This window comes from Mustela erminea, chromosome 11, assembly GCF_009829155.1.
Source record: "Mustela erminea isolate mMusErm1 chromosome 11, mMusErm1.Pri, whole genome shotgun sequence".
Lineage (NCBI taxonomy): Eukaryota > Metazoa > Chordata > Mammalia > Carnivora > Mustelidae > Mustela > Mustela erminea.
The window spans coordinates 2,812,741-2,831,408 of NC_045624.1; the positions used below are offsets into that span (position 1 = coordinate 2,812,741).

The 18,668-nt window shown below is 59.0% G+C and overlaps 1 protein-coding gene and 1 long non-coding RNA gene across 3 annotated transcripts in view; both read left to right on the forward strand.

The window, feature by feature from the left end:
• The first annotated feature begins 2,182 nt into the window (after window positions 1-2,182).
• On the forward strand, window positions 2,183-10,079 carry LOC116569550. Its single transcript, XR_004277069.1, has 3 exons — window positions 2,183-3,654; window positions 4,093-8,902; window positions 9,385-10,079. It is a non-coding gene; the product is annotated as an uncharacterized LOC116569550 (long non-coding RNA).
• Window positions 10,080-10,240: 161 nt separating this feature from the next.
• PAXIP1 (PAX interacting protein 1) overlaps window positions 10,241-18,668 on the forward strand; it is a 123,242-nt gene continuing 114,814 nt past the window's right edge. Inside the window, exons 1-3 of one of the 2 annotated variants that reach the window (XM_032305839.1) lie at window positions 10,241-10,970; window positions 11,418-11,653; window positions 15,672-15,826. In XM_032305839.1, coding sequence (XP_032161730.1) covers window positions 15,674-15,826 — 153 coding nt within the window. In that variant the 5' untranslated portion in view covers window positions 10,241-10,970; window positions 11,418-11,653; window positions 15,672-15,673. The remainder of the gene's footprint in view (window positions 10,971-11,417; window positions 11,654-15,671; window positions 15,827-18,668) is intronic. The other variant, XM_032305836.1, reaches the window with a different exon arrangement.

Sequence of the window (18,668 nt, forward strand, 5' to 3'; positions counted from 1 at the left end):
AAGCTCACAGCCCCCTAGCAGGGCCTCGAAGCCCCCCAGGGCCCTGGGCCTCACTGTGACGGCTGTTCTCCGCAGAAGGGTGTCACACATGTTGAGTAAAAGCTTCTGTTTGTAGTATTTGCGTCTCTCGATGAACATGCCTGATCCCTGTTTCTGAGCTCTGACGACGTCCCATTGCAAGGGAGGCCAGGGCCTGTCCCCTGAGCGTTTCCCTGGTGGGGGCCACTCACAAAACAGGCCGATGAAGGGAACAGAGAGCTAATTTTAGGTGGTGATGGATCCTGTAGGGGAGAAATACCAGCAGGTAAGTAGAAATTGAGGGTTGTGCGCTCTTTAGACTCCGTGTTCAAGGAAGGTCTGCGGGTGCAGCGTCCGTGGTGAGGAGCCTGGGGGGGAGGGCAGAGCCCAGATTGTGTGCCTGGGGCAGGAGCAAGCCTGGCCCACATGGGGACTGGGGACCTGAGCTGTGTGGGGACTGGGGCTGTGTGGTGCTGGGCTGCGTTGGGATCAGGGACCAGGGCTGCATGGGGACCAGGAACCGGGACTGCTTGGGGACCAGGGGCTGCATGGGGACCGGGGACCGGGGACTGGGGTCACATGGGGACTGGGGCTGTGTGGTGCTGGGCTGCGTCAGGACTGGGGACCAGGGTCCGGGGTTGCATGGGAACTGGGCTGCATGGGGACCAGAGACTGGGGACTGGAGCTGCGTGGGGACCGGACCACTCAGCTGGGAGGCGACCAGGGCAAAGCCTCGGGGTGTTATCCCACGGGAGACAGAGCTGCTTTGGTTTGCTCAGAGTGCAGGACCCGATACCACGGCCTGGGGGCCGCAGCCCAGAGATGCTCCCGTCTGAGGCTGGTTCTCAGCGCGGGCAGTCCCGGGTCAAGGTGCCGGCTGGTTAGGGTCTGTGGGGACTCCTCCCAGCCAGGTGGCTGCCCTCCCAGCGGGGGCCCCCATGGCCTCTCCTGGGTGCATGTGCAGGGGAGGAGCAGGCTCTCTGCTGTGTCTTCAATAGGGACATTAATCCTACCCTATCAGCCCACCTGAGGCCTCCCATAACCCTAATTACTTCTTTGTTCCAAAAACAGCCACACCAGGGATTTGGGCTTCAACAGAGAAACTTTAGGGGGACACATGTATTCAGCCCATCACAGAAGTCAAAGAAGGTTTTCAGGCTTGGCCTGATGTCATCTGATTCTCGTGAAGAAACACAGTCATCTGTTTGTGGGAACCTTCGTGAAGCCGGAGGCCAGGGAGGAAGATGTAGCTGCAGATTGTGGTAGACGCGTAGGCGTGCGGCCTGGGAGGGAAGTTAGTCGGTGAGAGGGTGCTCGTGCCCTCGGAGGTAGAGCTCGGAAGACAGAGGAGAGAGCACAGTGGCTCCTGGGCTTGCCACTGTGCTTTGGTCCAAGGATGGTGCTCTCACAGGCTGCGGCGAGCCTGTTCCTACAGCCTTGGTCAGACAGGCTGCCCAGAGTGTTTGCAGGACACAAACATATCTATAGGAAGATTGTAGGACAAGAACAGGAATATTTAAAATAGAAAGGTGTTGCTAAGTTGCTGTACTGGGCTCACCAGAGTCCCCTCAAAATTCACATCCACCCGAGGTCCCTGAACGTGACCTTATTTGGAAATGGGGTTTTTGCGGATGTAACCAAGGTACAATGAGGTCATGCTGGGTTAGGGTGGGCCCTAAGTCCAATGACTGGTGCTCTTCTAAGGGGACGGAGACACACAGAGACACAGAGACGCACAGGGAGAACACCACTGCCAGACCCCAGAAGCGGGGGCGGGGGGGGGGTGCAGAGGGAGGACACCTTCCCAGAACCTTCAGTAGGAGCCGCGGTTGCCACATCTTGAGCTCGGACATCCGGCTCCAGAGCATGAGACCCTGTGGCGCTCGTCACAGCAGCCCTAGGAGGCTGGCACGGCTGTCCTCCCCAAGGCCAGTGCACTGCCCCGCCAGGCTTCCCCGCCAGCAGCACTTGGAAACCTCTACTGAGATGACCGGCACTCAGCGGTCCTTAGCAGGGTTGAGCAGATTTTCTGGAATGTCTCGGACAAATGTCTGGAATGTCATGACGTCTTGATCATAAATCATTACCACCTTCTGGAAATTGCCTGTTCAGATGTTTTGTCCATGTTTCTTTGGGGTCGTTTACTAATTTGTAAATACTTACTACATATTTATCCTTTCTCCAAGATGCTAGTGTCTTTTCCTCTCTAGGATTTTAGGCTTCACGGTGTATATTTTGTGTTGAGCTTCAATCAATCTGAAAACTGATTTGGAGGCGTGGTGTGACGCAGCTGCTTTATTTCCCGTTACCGCATGGCCTGTCGTCATCTCGCCTGGCCACCAGCACGAAAGTCAAAGGGCGTTCACGTATTTCCTTTTCTTGGAGGCCACTTCTCTATCTTCATCGGCTACCTGGAAAACTAGGTGATGGGCTAAAAGCAGGAGAGGTCGTGACCTCCTTCCCAGGCTCCCTGTTGCAAGTCCGTTGCTGCATGAGACAGAAGCCGGCCGTGCCCTTGGCCTGGCGGTCAGGGAGGGGTCATGCTCCATCTTCCATGGGGCGCTCGTAAGCGCGTTCAGACTGAGGCCATCCTGGTCCCAGGGATCGGGAAACGCCTAGCTGACCTCACTGACCGATAGGGTCAACCCCAGACGGAAAGGGCTTCACTGCCTCTCGGCCTTGGGCTTGGCTGTGGGTCCACCGTCAGGGGACTTGGGAGGCGCACAGGGGTCATAGGACTCTTGGAGCCTCATTGCCCCACGGGTCAACTGGGGCCAAAACTAGTAACAGCAGTGACAGCTCTGGGCGTTGTGTTCCGTGCTCGGGCGAGCGGGACACGTTAGCCCGGACCTGGGGTGTGCGTTGCCCGCCTTCCTTGCTTTGTGCTTTCCATTTTCCTCACTTTTTCTTTGATTAGAAATTAACCAGCCGCTTGGTTTATTCATCAGTTCAGCTGTTCTCCTGTCTCAGAGCATTTTCTCTGTTGTCGTTACGGAGTCTTTGCTCCCCTCTGTGTGACGGTTCACAGCACGCTTTCCCCAACTTTCTGAACAAGATGGTGAACTCATTTCCTGTCTTTCTTTTTTACTGACACAAACAGTCCCGTCTGTGAGTGTGCTTTGTTCGGATCGCACAGACGCTGCCTAGTATCTCAGGGACGATGATTTCCCCGAAATTCTGTAATTTTGCTTTAAGTGTCCCTCTGACTCAAGAATTGATCAGTAGGGAATTGTAAGATTTCTCGGGCTGTGTTTGGTTTTGTGATTGTGGCACCCTCTAGTTTTGCTACACTAGGGTCAGAAAATGTTTTCTATGTTATTTCTCCTTTTTGAAACGAACGTGGGTGTTTCCTGATTTATAACTTGGCCGGTTCCCGCGAATGGGTTAGAGCAACGGAAACAGGAGGTACTCGGGTAAAGGTGATGTGCTCCTTTGCGCCTCTGCACTTCTGGGAAATGCATGTGACTGTCGAGAGCAAATGTTCTAGCATTTTCTGGGTGTAGTGTTTATGTGGACTTAGTCAACGTGACCACGATGACATGAGCAGTGCGGGGTATGGGACAGTGTGACAGGAAGGCTTCTCCAGTGCTCTTGAAAGAGCCAAGGGTCCCCTCTAAATGGACTGCAAGGTGTTAGGTAAGTTTGTCATAACCCCGGAAAACTGGTGACAGAATAACTCAAAAAGATACAGCCAGAAAGCCAAGAGATTGTTTAAAATGGGATGCTAAAAATATGTTCAAGGGGAACGGGGTAACACAACCAGACAGGACAGACTGAACCTCCTGTAAATCACAGGCGTCTGCTGATTTTCCTGTATTCTCTGTCATTTCTGCTTTTTGAAAATTTCTTTTATAATATTTAGCGTATCAATATTTATGACCATGACGTCTTGATCATAAATCATGATGCTCAAGGATTCAAAGGGCCTTTGTTTTATCTTACTTAATGTTTTTTGGTGGAAAAAATAGCAGTCTTCTATTAAAACTGGGGACTGACTTTCTTTTTTGGTATGTCTTTGTTTATATTTGATTTTTTAACCTTTTTAAATAACGGCCTTGGGTGACTGTCTTGAAGGTAGCCGCAGAACTGGAGTAGCAGCCAGGCTCCAAGAGGGCATCCAGAGATTCTCATCTCTTGGTCTTCTGCCCCTCGGGTGGGCTCCCGGCTCATTAACCGGAGCTGGTCTGCGTGACCAACAGAGGACGGCGGGGGATGGTGGTGTGTGACTCCCAACTCTAGGCTATAAAAGCTCCTGCTGTGGGCTCGGCGTTGCTCGTTCTGAAAAGTGAGATGCCCTGTCGGCGAGGAGACTCGAGTCGAGCTGTGGATAGGCTCACGCGGAAAGAGCCCATCTGGCCAGCCATGAAAGGAGTCGTCTTGGTCGTGGAGTCTCCCGGCCCAGCTGAACCTTCCGATGAGCCCACGCCCCCAGCCGGCACCCTGAGCAGACCGGCATCCACCAGTACCACCCCCCCAACACCTGAGCCACCAGAACCGTGAGACACAATACGTAGTGACTGTTGTTTTCAGCCGCTAAATTTGGGGGTGACTGGTTACACAGCAGTGGATGTTTAATGCAATAATCCAATTTGAGAACCTTGTTTATTTTATTTTAGTAGTTAATTTCTTTTACATTCACTGTATGATGAATGTGTTTATGCTAATTACTTTGTGCTGTGACATCTGGACGTATCTGTCCATGCATGTAGATACAGAGTAGGTGACTATGTCTGTGTCTTCCTCTCTCTCTCTCTCGATTGCTGATACATGTATGTGTATATTATGCGTGTGCGCGTTTGTGTGGATGGATATGGAGCAGTTTTCTCAGGCACACATGTGTTCAAACAGTCCTCTTCTGTGGGGTCTGTTCCTACACACGTCTTGAATGTTAACTATTTTGAGATTTAAGGTTGTGCTTGTGCTCCAGTCGTGTCCTTTATAAGCGAGCCTCCTTACAGGGCTGGGCGTCCCTCTGTCCTCACACAGGGTCCTTGGGTTCCCTCGTGAGAGTGACGACGATGCGGCTTCCCTCCCCTCCCCCTCCCGCTGCTCTTTCTTTCCTTCCGGCTCCTCCGGCTTTAATCAAAAGCTACTCTTCTCAGTACCGACTACTTCTGAGTTGTTACGGCTGCTTCTGTGCCCAAATGTCATCGCTCGTCGCCTAGCGGTTCTGATGAAAAATCAGAGTCATTTTAGTCATATTAGTGGACGTGCCTCCTCTTGACAGCGGCTCCTCGGGCGCCTCATTGTTGAGGCAGAAGACTTTCGCGTCCGGTCCTCTTGCTCACAGCCCCTCCAGCTCCCAGCTCGTTCGCTCCAACACGCTTGTTGCTGACCCTTTGTCCCGGATTTCCTAGTTATCTCACGTTGATCACAGCTCATCCCCTAGCGCATTCCCTAAGAAAGAGTCACGTGGAAGATGCTCCCTGCAGCCCCTCACTTTCAAGGGATCCGTTTCCTTTATCCATGAACGGGGCGCTCTGGGTGGAGAACCCTCTGTCCCGCGACTCTGCTGGTGAAGCGATGAGGTCTGGTTCCTTCCTCTGTCTGGTCCGGATGCCTAAGGGCTCCTCCCCCACATCTGACCTCCGCGGGGCTCGCAGTCCTGGGGGCACTCCCTCAGCTGTCCCGCAGGGGTCCCCTGGGGCCGGGCATTTCGAGAAGAATGTGGGATTTGGAATAAACCACCCGGTTTCCAAACCCAGCTCTTTGAAACCCTGAAAGTCATGTGGCCTCTCTGAGCCCCATCGATGACGTGGGTCCAGTGACATCCCTGCCCCCCACCCCCCGCCCCGCACAGATTAGAGGCTCGGTCGGAGGAGGTACCACGAGCGAAAACGAGCTGCAAAGGGCCGGGCCGGAGCCAGAAGGTTCTGCTGCGTGGGCTCGGCCCCGGCCGTGACTCTCCACCACCTGGAGTTTCCCAAGCGAGGAGGAGGCAGGAGTCTGCCCTGCGAGCCTCGTCCAGGCAGGCCGGCTGCTCTGCCCCAAACACGCCACGTCCCGGTCGTCCCTCTCAGGGGCCACCTTGCTGGCCTTCGCCGGATTTTAGGGTCTTTCCAGGATTTGTTCAGCTTGAGGATGTCGCCAGCTTTGCTCCCCCTCTGCGTCCAGGTCATCGACGCGACTCCGGCCGCTCCCAGGCCCGGCAGCTCCGGCCGCAGAAGCTTCCTCCCGGCGGACGGCTGTCCCCGACCTCCGCTCCCGGCTCCCACTCGGGTCGCGATGAGCCCGCCCTGCCCGGTCACTCCCATCACTGAGTCGCAGGAAGTGTGTGGCCCGGGGTGACCGTGTCAGTGAGCAGGACGACAGGGTCTGCTCCCGCGGGGCGTGTGGAGAAGCGCGTCCGGAACGGGTGAGGCGCCGCCGCCCGCTTCCTCAGCCTCGACCCCATAGACACTTGGGGCCACACGTGCACTCGCACATTCCCTGGCTCCCGGGTGCCACCCTCCGCCGTGACAGCCCCACCTGTGTCCTGATGGGGCCACACATCCCACAGGGACACGGTCACCCTGGTTTGGCCCCGAACGACGCCGGCTCCGAGCACCGGGCTCTGCTGTGGAGCAGCCGTGGGGGGGCACGGGTGCCGTCCCGTGCCACACCTCTGGGGATCCTGAACGTTACTACGACGCCCCGCATGTCCACACTTCCCACCAGGCTTTGAGGACGTGTCAAACATCTTGCGAAGTTCAAGTCGCCGCCTCTGCAGCCCGGCCTGGCCTCGCCGGCGCGGACCCGTCGCAGAAGTGAGGGCCGCGGGCTGAGGGGAGACGCTGGCTGTGAACTCGGCCCCACATGCCAGGGCTGTCCTCGGCCCGGAATGGGGCTGAATGGACTCGGAAGCCAAGTTTTCCCCAGAAAACATGGAGATGGCCCTGCCGAGCATCTGGGGGTGCGCGGCTGCGGTCCAGCCTCCTTCCAGGCCCGCGGCAGCCCGCTGGACTTGCAGCACGCGCTCTGGGGGCAGGCGGACGCTCAGCTCGGTGGCCTAGGGTGAGCCCCCCAAGTGCAGTCCAACCCCAGAGAGCATGGTCATAGGGGGATCTTGGTCTGACCCCAGAGAGCGTGGCCGCGGGGACACCTTCCTCCTTAGACGAGTGAGTCAGAGGAGGCGCATGAAAAAGATGTCCTGTGGCTGTCAGGTCCCACCTCACGACGTGTGGCACACCCAAACTGGTTTTCCCATGACCGGATTCTTTACGAGCCAAGGATGGCGCGGATGGCGCAGATGGCGTGGTTGACATGGTCGACATGGGGTCACGGGGAGCTCTGCGTTCTGCAGCGGAGCAGCCAAGCCCCCTGGGCCACGCGGGAGGCAGGGGCCCGGGGAGTGAGCAGGGGTGAGGCGATGCGCTCCCGCTGCTCTGGCTCCCCATGGGCCGCTGGGGCTCCAGACATCATCCTTACGAGTCTGTTCTTGTTCAGCTGGAGGCTCTCCTGTGGGCTCGGCTCAGCACAGCCTCTTCTTCCGTGCCCTTCTCCAGAAATTAATAAAATTTATATATTAAAAGGAAAGATTCCCCCCAAGCATGTGATCGTAAGTGCTTGTTACTCTGTCCTCTGGGCTTACAGCTTGTTCCTTGCACCGTGTGTTTGAGGGTCCTGGACACTTAGAACAGTGCCCACGGTCGGGGGTTGAGAACGGGGTCTGTTTCCCCGTAGGGCAGTGATCCCTTGCCAGTTCCTCAGAAGACACTCGAACGTGCCTTCCTGGCCTCACGACGGAGCACTCTGCCCTCCGCTGCTCCTGGAACCAGCTTTGCCCTCTTCCTGGGTCACAGGCTAATCCATTCAACAAACGAGTGATGTGTTCACTCCGGATCCGCCGGAGTCTTCCTCTTGACTTGCGAGGTCTGTAGACGCCGATAGGTGGCCTCGGGCGTTCGGTGAATCCACAGAGAAAGCTGATCCCTGAGATGGGCTCAAAGTTCTCCTCTGGGAAATTCGGACTCGGTGTCCCCGGGGAAGGGTTACCTGCTGGACAGGAACGTGCTGAGGAGGAAGGAGGAAAACCGGGTCATTTTCATCCAGAGAGATGACGCCCATGAGGAGAGGCGGGTCACCTCCCCAGGACCACACAGCGCGTCAGAGAGAGGACCCGACACGTGTCCTCAAATTCAAGAGGAATAAACCGCTGGTGGGCGAGAAGAGTCTGCTGGAGACAGGAGAAGAGGGAAGTGGTTCTTCCAACAGCGTCGGGAGTCAGGAACACGGGCAGGATCCCGCCGAGGAACACCGCATGCTGTGGGCTCAGCAGTCTCGCCATAGACGCGTGCACACACGAGCCACACGTGTCTGTGTGCAACACATGTGCGTGTGTGTCTGTATCTGTCAGATACATGCGAGTGCATATGTGTGTATGTGTACACGTGCATTCATATAAACGTATGCATCTGTGTCTGCTGGGTACATGCATGTGCATATGCACACACACATATCAGGCACATGTACTGCACACACGTATATGTTCGCACACGTGTGTTGGGTACATGTATTTGTGCACACATGCGTGTGTATATATTTGTGTACATGTGTGTTGGATACATGCATGTGTGTAAATGTGTGTGCACGTGTGTGTGTGTGTGTGTGTGTGTGTGCCTATACACACAGCCCACACAAGGCTCCCTCCTGTAGCCATAGGACCAGATGGCTTCTGACGCCACGGACCTGCATCCAGGTTCGCCTGTCACCCCAAATTTCAAATCCCTGCTGGGGATCAGGCCTCTGGTGCTGTCTGCAGCCCACCCCTCAGCTCCGGAAACCCAGAGGGCCTTTCGCGCCTGGCACTGACTCCCACACGGGCCCAACGCGTTGCTGCTCAGTAAATGCCGCTTGAACGGACGAAGGACCCAACCTGTAGCAAGACGCCCCAGGAGCAGCTTTGGTGAGTGGCGTCTTCCTTGACTAGCAGGACTCTGACCCCGACTGGTGCCCTGAGCCCACCCAACCGGTTTCCCCCTGCAGCACCCAGGGCTGCCCGACCCCCAGGCGCTCCCCATGCAGCCTGGCCACGCCCTCCCTGTGTCCACGGGGAGGAGGAAGGCAGAGCCCGGGGTCCCGCAGAAATGCAGTTTGAGCTCCTACGTCATTTAAATGAGCCGGAGTACCCAGGAACGGGGACGTCCAGGCGACGTTGTCTTCTTTCATCCGACGTCAGCAAACATCATCTCAGTGTCTACTCCATATAGTAACAACTAGTTTACATTTTTTGGTACAAAGTCTTCAAAATTGGGTGTCTGTTTTACATTGAACAGCGCATCTCGATTGAGATGCCAAATTTTCAACCATTAAAGGGAAATACAGTTGCACCAGAACAACGAAGTTATTTCAGAGCAGAAATAGCTTACACCCGCCCCCTCTTTCCAGCTGCATTGATCCGAATGAAGGACAGGACCAGCCTTGCTGGCCAGGGTCCCCACCTGGACCTGCAAACCCGGAGCCTGAACCGCTTGTGGGCTGCCACCCGGTGGCCACGCCTGGCAGTGCAGGGACCTGCTGGGATCTGGGGCCTTGCAGAAGCCGGGGTCTGATGCTGTCCTGACATTCCAGGAACATTCCTGGGGGACGGAGGAGGGATGCATAGAGTGGGAAGGTGGGGTGTCGCGTGTGTTCCCCCCAGCTCCGGATCTCGGGATCACGGCTCTGAATCTCGGGATCACGGTGGGGCTCATGGTCTAGCCAGGTTGTCCCGTATCCTCAGGCACCTGCTTGTAGAAATCGGCCTGCGAGGCCCCAAGAAGAGCTGGTGGCCATCTCAGCCTGCATCCGGGGCTTCCCCCACAGGAGTGCCCTTCTCATGCCAGATCAGGGTGCCATCAGGGCTGGTCCCTGTGGGGCCTCTCTTCCTGGCCGGCGGGTGACCCATCCGGCCATGTGCTCACGGGTGTTCAGAAAGCCAGCCCTGGTGTTTCTCCTGCTTCCTATAAGGACACCGGTTTATGGGATTAGGTGCCCTCCCCCCATCAGGCCCTCATTTAACCTTGACCACCTCCTTAAAGGCCCCAAATGCAGCTGCACTGGGGGATTAGGGCTTAAATGAGGTTTTATTTTTTATTTTTATTTTTTTAAAGATATTTATTTATTTATTTGATAGACAGAGATCACAAGTAGGCAGAGAGACAGGCAGGAGAGAGGGGGAAGCAGGCTCCCCGCTGAGCAGAGAGCCCGATGTGGGGCTTGATCCCAGGACCCTGAGATCATGACCTGAGCCAAGGCAGAGGCTGAAACCACTGAGCCACTCAGGCGCCCCATTAAATGAGGTTTTAGAGATACAGTTCCGTCCATGCAAGTGGTCACTACCCCATGCTGCAGCTAAGTGACGGGGCTTATGGCTTCTCTAGATCACGCAGGGCCAGGAAGAGGGCCCAGCTGCGCTCCGAGGTTGGGTGGGGGCGGTCCTCAGCCTGTCTCCTCTAGACCCCACCCCCAACACCCTCAAGAGCCTCCACCTGCCTTTCTGACCCTTGTGAACCGCTCCCTGGAGATCAAACCCATCCCCCAGCCGACGTGCCGGGGGGTCTTTACCGTGGTGGGGGGGCTCTCTGGGCTGTGGCTGGACAAGCAGGTGCGGAATTCCTGGGGACGTCTGTGCTGTGGCCCCGTCTCAGGCCGCAGCGCTGCAGGGTCTGGACAGCAGAGCCCACGTGGGGCCTCCTGGGGAGTCCCTGGCTCCTTGGGAAACGGTTCCCGTCCGGTAGGACCTGCGGCCTTGAGCTCAGAAGCGCGGTCATGTCGGCGCCGGCCGCGTGCTGTCTCTCAGAGACTCGAGAGCCAAGCCCACCAGACAGATCGGTGAGACCAGAAGCCCGTGAATGTGTTGCTCAAAACCAGGGACACGACAGACTCCCCGACAGCCCGCCCTAAGACAGGTGCAGCTCTTCATCCCGAAGTCGCCGAGGGCGGCTGGAGTCTGAACTCGAAAACGACGCCAACGGAAGGTCTAGCGGCGTCAGGTGTGCGGGCTCAGGCTGGGGGCGTCAGGTGTGCGGGCTCAGGCTGGGGGCGTCAGGTGTGCGGGCTCAGGCTGGGGGCGTCAGGTGTGCGGGCTCAGGCTGGGGGCGTCAGGTGTGCGGGCTCAGGCTGGGGGCGTCAGGTGTGCGGGCTCAGGCTGGGGGCGTCAGGTGTGCGGGCTCAGGCTGGGGGCGTCAGGTGTGCGGGCTCAGGCTGGGGGCGTCAGGTGTGCGGGCTCAGGCTGGGGGCGTCAGGTGTGCGGGCTCAGGCTGGGGGCGTCAGGTGTGCGGGCTCAGGCTGGGGGCGTCAGGTGTGCGGGCTCAGGCTGGGGGAGCGGGCAGAGGAGAGGAAGGCAGGGCGCTGAGGGACGAGGGTTGATTCTCGGTCTGACCGTTTCGTCCTTCCCAGAGACTGCACTTGTAAGATGAAGTCACATTTCTCTGTTCTAGAAAACACTGTACGTGACGGGTTTTCCGTGAGGAAGTAAACGAATGGCCCGTGGGACACCGCCGTTCGTGGTGCCCAGCTCCGCAAATGTCCGTCCTGGATGGACACCAGGGCCCCGCACGGACCCTCCTTAAGTAAATCCAGTCCTCTCAAGGCTTCGGAACGAGGTGGGGGCACTGGGACGCCTGGCAGAGAAGGACCCCGTGCTCCGATGGGCGAGAGAGATCCACGGAAAGAGGTGAGCTCCCGGGGCTCCCCAGGCGGACACCCAGTGTGGGGGGCGTGTATGAGCAAAGGTCCCCCAGACCCTCTAGACGCTGAGTGAAGGCCACGCTCTGTGTGGAGGTTCATCGGGGAAGGTGGGGGGGGGGGCTCCTGTCCCAGGCCCCAACCCGCACCAGCCCTGGACCGTGCATGCCCGCGAGAGAGAGGCAGAAGGGGTGGTGTGGACGGCAGACATGCCCATGTGTCACACGCAGACTCCCCGAGATGCTGGGGAGTCCGAGGCCCCCTCGGGGCTCCAGCACCCAGGCCAGCCTGCAGCCCCGTTAGTCAGGGTTGGACCATGGGGCTCAAGTTCTCTGGGTCGGATTAGCCCAGGCCCCAGTCCCCTGAGGCAGCTTGCTTGAGCCTGTCTGTGCAGCCCCCACTTTCTGCTCCCAGACTGGATGACCGCCCCCTCCTTTCTGAGTGTTGCCCCTGCCAGAGGCGCTACGGCGGCCAGACGGGGGGCCTGAGCTGGGGCGGCGGCGGGCAGAGTGGCAGGGGAGGGTCGGGGGACACCGGCAGTTTCCCTCCCGGCAGCTGAGGGTGGGGCCTGAGGGCCGCCCACGGGGGAGCGTGAGCGTCTGGGGGGTTCTCAGAGCCCGGGGGAGGGGCCTCTCCCTGCGAAGACCCCACTTACAGCTGGAGCTTGGGCCCTTTTAGTTAGCAGCCAAAGAAACGCAGTTGCATCTCCTTGTTGTAGGTGGGCCTGTGGGCCTCGCTCCCAGGTGTGGACAGTCTTAACAGGAATTGTACAGGTGAGAGCAGTCCCTGGAGAAAAAGTAGAAAAAGGAGAAAGAAAATGAAAGTCCTCGGTCTTTATCATTCTCCAGTGGGGAGGTGGGGGCGGAGCAGTGTGGGATTCACGGCGCCCGAGGAAAGGTCTGCCCTGTGCTGCCCTGGACAACTGGGAGGAGGCGTCTGGGCCCTGAAATGTTCTGGGCCGGGAGCGTCCTTGTTGGCCTGGGGCTAGGCCTGCGCTCTGGCCGTGGCTTCTCAGCAGGAAGCCTCCATGTTTAATCCCTGGAGCTCCGGGGGGGCCCCTCCTCCCCAGGACAGGAAGTCCTCGCTCCCAGCGGGCCACGACCGTGCATCCGCGTCGCCCCGAACCCCTCACCAGGGTCATGGCCACGATAGCTAACATGCGTCAGGCACCGCCCTGGTCTGGGGCACCGCGATGTGCCGTCTCTCCGTCTCGCTGAGGTCACGGGTCGGCACCGAACCCACATCCCAGATGGGCAAGGTGAGGCTCCGCGGGGTTGAGACAAGGCCTGACCCTGAGGTCTGACCCAGGACTTGAGACTCAACCACGCACCACACCCTCCCGGGTCGACGCCCCGAGCTGCTGTCATTCGGGGCTGTGGGGGCTGTGGGAGCTGTGGGGGCCGTTGGGACTGTTGGGGCCATGGGGGCCTTTGGGGCCGTCGGGGCTGTGGGGACCGTGGGGGCTGTGGGGGCCGTGGGGGCTCCCCTCTGTGTTTTGCTCCGCGTGTTTCTGTAAGTCAGCTTCCCGGTGCTGACCGTGGGGAGAGCTCAAGTCCGCCTCCCGGTGACTCCTTCCTGCCCCCGGGCCCCACCCCCGCCCCATCCCCACGGACACTGCCGCTGTGGCCGTCACTCTCTCCCTCCCCCGTCTGTCCCCTGAGCTCCCCGAAAGCGGAGGGGGCCCTCCTCGTCCACGCGCTGTACCACGTGCTGAAAAGTCCCAAACTCGGGAGAAATCAATTGCTTCCTCGTTTCATTGTCTGATTCCCATCACCTGTGTGAGTGGACCCAGGCCCTCGCTGCTCGCCCGCAGTGCTCGCCCCGCACCCCTCGAGAGCGCGACTGTGTGGCCTCCGTGCGTGTCCCGAAGCTCCGTCCCCCGCCCCGCCAGCAGGGCCCCGAGCTGACAGCCCCGCCAGGCCGGTTAGCGGGAGAGCCGTGCTCCCCGAGGAGACGTGCGGGGGTTTGCCCGCCGGCCGCTGCCCAGGCTCCGCGGCGCCCGTCTGCGGTCCTCCTCCAGGCCTTCGTGCGCCCGCCGCGCCCTTTTCAAGTCTGCCCGCGAGGCCGCTCTTCCCTTGCGCCCACGCTGTCAGGCGTATTTGAGGATTTTGAATCCGTAACAGCCCTTCACCCGGACGTGTAAATGCGGGAGGCCCGCGGCTGACAGCTGCAGGACCGTCAGCCGCGAGGGTGAGGATGTCCTGAAATAGTGACAAGACCTCCTGCTCGCGGGACACAGCCGATGAGTCACGCTGCGTCGGCGTGGAGCCCTCCGCTGCCTCAGAAAGCCACGCAGGCGGTCTCGGTTCCCGATCGCCTGACCAGGTGCGGCCACAGACCACCCACTTCCTGGCTCAGGGGGCCTGCCCGGGGGGCCCGACGTGTCTGCTGGGACGCTCCCCACCGCCCCCGAATGCCCACCCCTTGCTGATGTGCCTCGCCTGAGGGGTGGTCAGCAGGGATCATGGGACAGGGGCCTGGGACCAGAAGACAGCGTGGCTGTCAGCTCACCGCCTCCAAGGAGCCCTCCTGGATCCCACATGCCCTCAGCTCGGGCCCTTCCCCATGTTGTGGGGACGGGGGTTAGTCTGCGTGCTGGCGGGTAGCATGGAGCCCGCCTTCCCTCCCTGGGCTCAGCACTGACTCCTCCCACCTTCCGAGGCCCCTTTGCCTGATGCCCTGCGGCCGGGCCCTGCTTCACTGGGGACGGTCGTCTTGCCCGAAGGCCCCGCTGCTCTGACCCCCACCGTCCCCTTCTGCACCCCAGCTCCACACGGGTCGCCTTTTCCTTTCTAGTGCTGCACCCTCCTGCCGGGGGCCCCCACCCAGGCCCCGAGGGCCGCGGACTGAGTGCACACACACATCTCCCCAGAACTAGTGAGTTTCTGGGGCAATGCACTAGAAACCCATTTTTTAAAAACAAAGAAACATTTTTCTTCAGGAAATGAGCATCTTTCCTAAAGGAAACAGGCTCGCAAAGGTGGGAATAGCCCACAGCACAAGCCTGGCTAATTACATGCCGCTGTTTCCGATTCCTCCGCAAATCTTTGTTTCTGGAGGAAAAAACAAAGCCCATTAAAGTGATTTTCCCCAAGGAGCGGTCTGGTCTCCCAATAAACGAGAGTGCACGCACGGATGGCAGACTCTGCTTGCAGCTGGGACACGGACACGCTTGCCCCCTGCCCCGCTCTCGGGGGCTTGGACGCCGCCCGTGCCCCAGACCCCCGCGGCCCTCGCCCTTCCGTGAACTTTCAAAAACACAAGCGCGTTCCCAGCTCCGTCCTCTGCTCTGGGCCCAGGATGGCCTCCTGGGGGAGGGCCCCCCACGGGCAAGCTGGGTGGCCAGCAGCAGGTGAGGTCCGCACCCCAAGGCGGGAGCTGCCCTCTGCCCAGGCTGCAGGCACGGCTTCCCCGGGTACGGGGGGCTGCTGTGGGCTGCGGGCCGGGCTCCGTGCCGCTCCCCGCCACCCTCGTGTCCCAGGACCCACGTGTAGCATTTGCCGAGCCCTTGAGCGTAAAGGGAGACACGGTGCTGTCCTTCGTGTTTGCGGGATGCCTCGTGGCTTGAACATGGCTTTATTTGCTTGAGGCCTCCTGGCATCTGCTTTCTGCAAACGGCCAGTTTGGAGGCTTCTCCTGGTCCCCTGTGGTGGCTGTCGCCTTCCTGTTGGTGCAAGAGTCCGGGCTCACCAGCCCCAGACGTCATGACACCGCCCTCAGTCCCTCCCGTGCTGGGCGCTCACGGCCGAGGTGCGCGTTGGAGAGAAGCCCGGGTCCTCCGTCATGGAGCGGACGTTCTGTGCGCGCACCGCGTGGGTTCAGACATATCGATGAAGACATCCTTCCTCCCTTCGAGGTCGCAGGGACACTCTCCTGAGCTCTCTCCCGTGACTCTGTGGCCGAGGTCCACCTTCCCGCCCGGGCGAGGCAGGGACCTGCTTCTGGGTTTCTTGGGAGAGTGTTTTAGTCCGCGATCGCTCACACGTCACTTTCTCATTTGTTCCCAGGGATGGGTTTTCCCCTTCCCGTGAGGCGGTCAGTCCTCTCTGCAAGAAGACGGGTGCCGTCTCTCCGGGACCCCCGAGCTCTCGCCGCTGGGAGCCGCGGTTTCTGGCGAGGACACGGTGTCTGCTGGCGACCGGGCGGTGGCTCCATAAATGAGGTAAGAAATTGATTTCCAGCTTAACAGTGGGAAGAATCATTAAACTTGACATTTTGTGTTATTTGAAGTTAGAGCCTCTATAGGGACGAGAAATAATTCCAATTTACTTCCTATCTGCTGTCTTGGAAAGGAGGCTCCGTGTTCGATACAGAAAACATAGCGAGAACGAGACATCCCCAATTCTACGTGCAAAAACCTTATCACAGTAACAGCCGGGGGTGTTGACTTGCCCCCTTCGTGTGTGTCTTTGGTCACTTTAACACTCACTGAAAACACTGATTTCTGTTTTTTTCTTTCTCTTTCCTGTTGGGCCCACCTCCCTGCTTTTCTCTCTCCAAATTTGTAATTAATCTTGGAAGATGGAGAAATGTGAGAAAGCATCTATCTATGTCGACCTTTCCCTTTTATTTTACTGCGTCTCATTAAAGTTCGACACACAGACAGGAAAACCTGCAAACCAGGAGTGTACAGGTCAGTGAGCTTCACAAAGTCCTTGCGTCATATAACCAAAAAGGCACCCCTGCATCTCAGAGGGTGTCCAGCCCCTTCCAGGACTCACCCCTGCCCAGGGGGAGGGCTGTCCCTCCTGTCCGCAGCAAAGGCGAGTGTCTCCTGGCTTTCTGAACTTGTTCTCAGGAGAGTCCTGGGACGTGTACCTGCTTCGTTGAGCACTTTCTCATTTGTGTTTTTGGATTTTGGGGAAACTTTATTTTGGAGTTCCTGTTTTCCGGTTTTGTTGGTTAGTCTGTCGTTTTCTTACTGACTTGGGTCAGGTTGTGTGTGCGTGTGTGTACTCGGTATCAACCCTTTATGCATTGCAAAGACGTCCCTCAGTCTGTGACTTTTTTCCCCTTAAAGGTGTCTTTATGGTGAGACGTGCTCAGCTGCAGTGCGGTTGCGCTCACTGTCGCGTGTCCTCTCTGGGGGGGACTTGGTGTGTCCCGTTGAAGAAACGCTTGCCTATTCCAGTAACGAGAAGCGGTTTTCCTGGCCTTTTCCAAAACCCACTTCTCTTGTCCTTCATTTTTGGATCTCTGTTCCTTCTAGAATGGGCTCCTCGAGAGGGTGTTGTGGAAAGTGGGTGCCAAGCCTCGTCTCAGGGTTTTACCTGCGTGGCTATTTGACCAGCAGCCTTTATCGAAAAGACTGTCCTTTCTCGTGGCGCCGTAACCCCACCTCTGCTGCCGGGAGGTGACCGTGGGTGTGTCTGTGGCGAGGCAGGTGGTCTCCCAAGGTGGTCGCCCTCATGTCGCTATCCCCACCCATCCAGAGCGTGGCAGGTAGCTCCCCGCTCACCTGTCTCCACAGAGGACGGTGGGGCGTGGCCATGCCCGGTCCGGCCGCCCGAGACACCTGGTCACGCTCCTCTCCCGCCGGCGGGATCCGGTGCTGGGTCAGAGCCCAGAACACAGGGGCCTGAAGCAGAGCCAGCTCTGTGGCCTGTCCCCGTGCCACAGTGTCCTATTACAAGTACAGTCCACTCCAAGGGTCGCGGGCTGCATGCCTGCAGGGACCAGAGTGATTACTGGGCGCCTGCTGTGTGCACTTGCCCACTGCCCCTCCCAACCACCTTCTGGAGGAAAACCGGCTGTGGCTGATACTTTACATGGGAAGAGCCAGGTCTTGGGGGTAAATAACTCGACCAAGGTCACCCAGAGAGGGAGGGGTGGTCCGGGGCTGGGACCAGGCTGTCTCCGGCCCGCTGGGAAACAACGTGAGGCCCGGGCCCCAGGAGGGTTGCGCCGTCCCGGAGTCCCTGGAGTCTCGCTCTGTTTCTCATCTTCCCATCTGTTGGCTCCAGCAGCTTGGGCCATATGGTGACGTCAACTCCTGTGCAGGCTCATTTTCTTCTCGGGAAGGGGTGTGATACACCAGTTGTTGCCGGTCGCGGAGGCAAAGGACGGGGGGCCCCCGGGGCAGCAAGGGTGGGGGCTCGGAGGCTCCGAGGAGTGGCGCGGGGGAGCCCGCAAGACCCGCGCGGGGACGGAGGCGGGTGTCGGTGCCGTCGGCTCGGAGACGTCTAGGACTGTGCGGTCGACTGGGGCTGTGCCGGTGTTGGGACAGAGGCTCCGCTCGTGAATCTTTAGTTCGGGGCTCTTTTGGCACACGCGGACACCGAGACACAGAGAACCCCCAAGGCTGGTCTGGGACGAGCTGGGTCTGGCCTGCAAAGGGGGTGGCACAGCCCACCGGCCACCGTCTGGATGAGGAAGCCCACCTGGGGGTCCTTCGAGCCGCTCGGTGCAGGCATCTGCTGGGGGCGGGAGCAGGGGGCATCCCGCGTGCACACGTCATGCCTCTAGAATCCGTCTTCCAGGACTCTCGAGCTGGGGATGCAACGGTCTGGGATGTGCGGACTTGGAAAACTGCCATATTTGTGTTCTTTGTGTGAATCTTACGAAATCGCCACCTTGCAGGTCAGATGGTTGAATGTCGGAAACAGCATGTGGTTCAAATAAGTAAGACGGGCGTTGCGGGCAGCAAGGACGGCCCTGAGCCCGGAGGCGGCGGGCTGGAGGTGGGGGAGAGGCGTTACCGCTGGAACTGAAGCCCCACTGGGTGGGGGCTTGGGCAGGTGGGCAGGAGGGCCGGTGCAGGCAGTGGGCAGAGCCTATGAAGCGGGGGCTGGACTTCAGGAAGGTGGGGGGGACAGAGGACAGGAAGGCGTCCAGTTCCCAAGCGTGGCTTCCCAGACCTGCTGTCCCTTCCTCACCGTCCCCTCCCCGGCCCCCCGAGTTGTGGAATGCTGGGAGTCGGCCCCCGCATCCCCCCCACCCCTCTGAGTCCTCATGGGGACCCGGCTGTGTCCCTTCGGCTGCTCTTTCTCACAAAACTTGGTTTT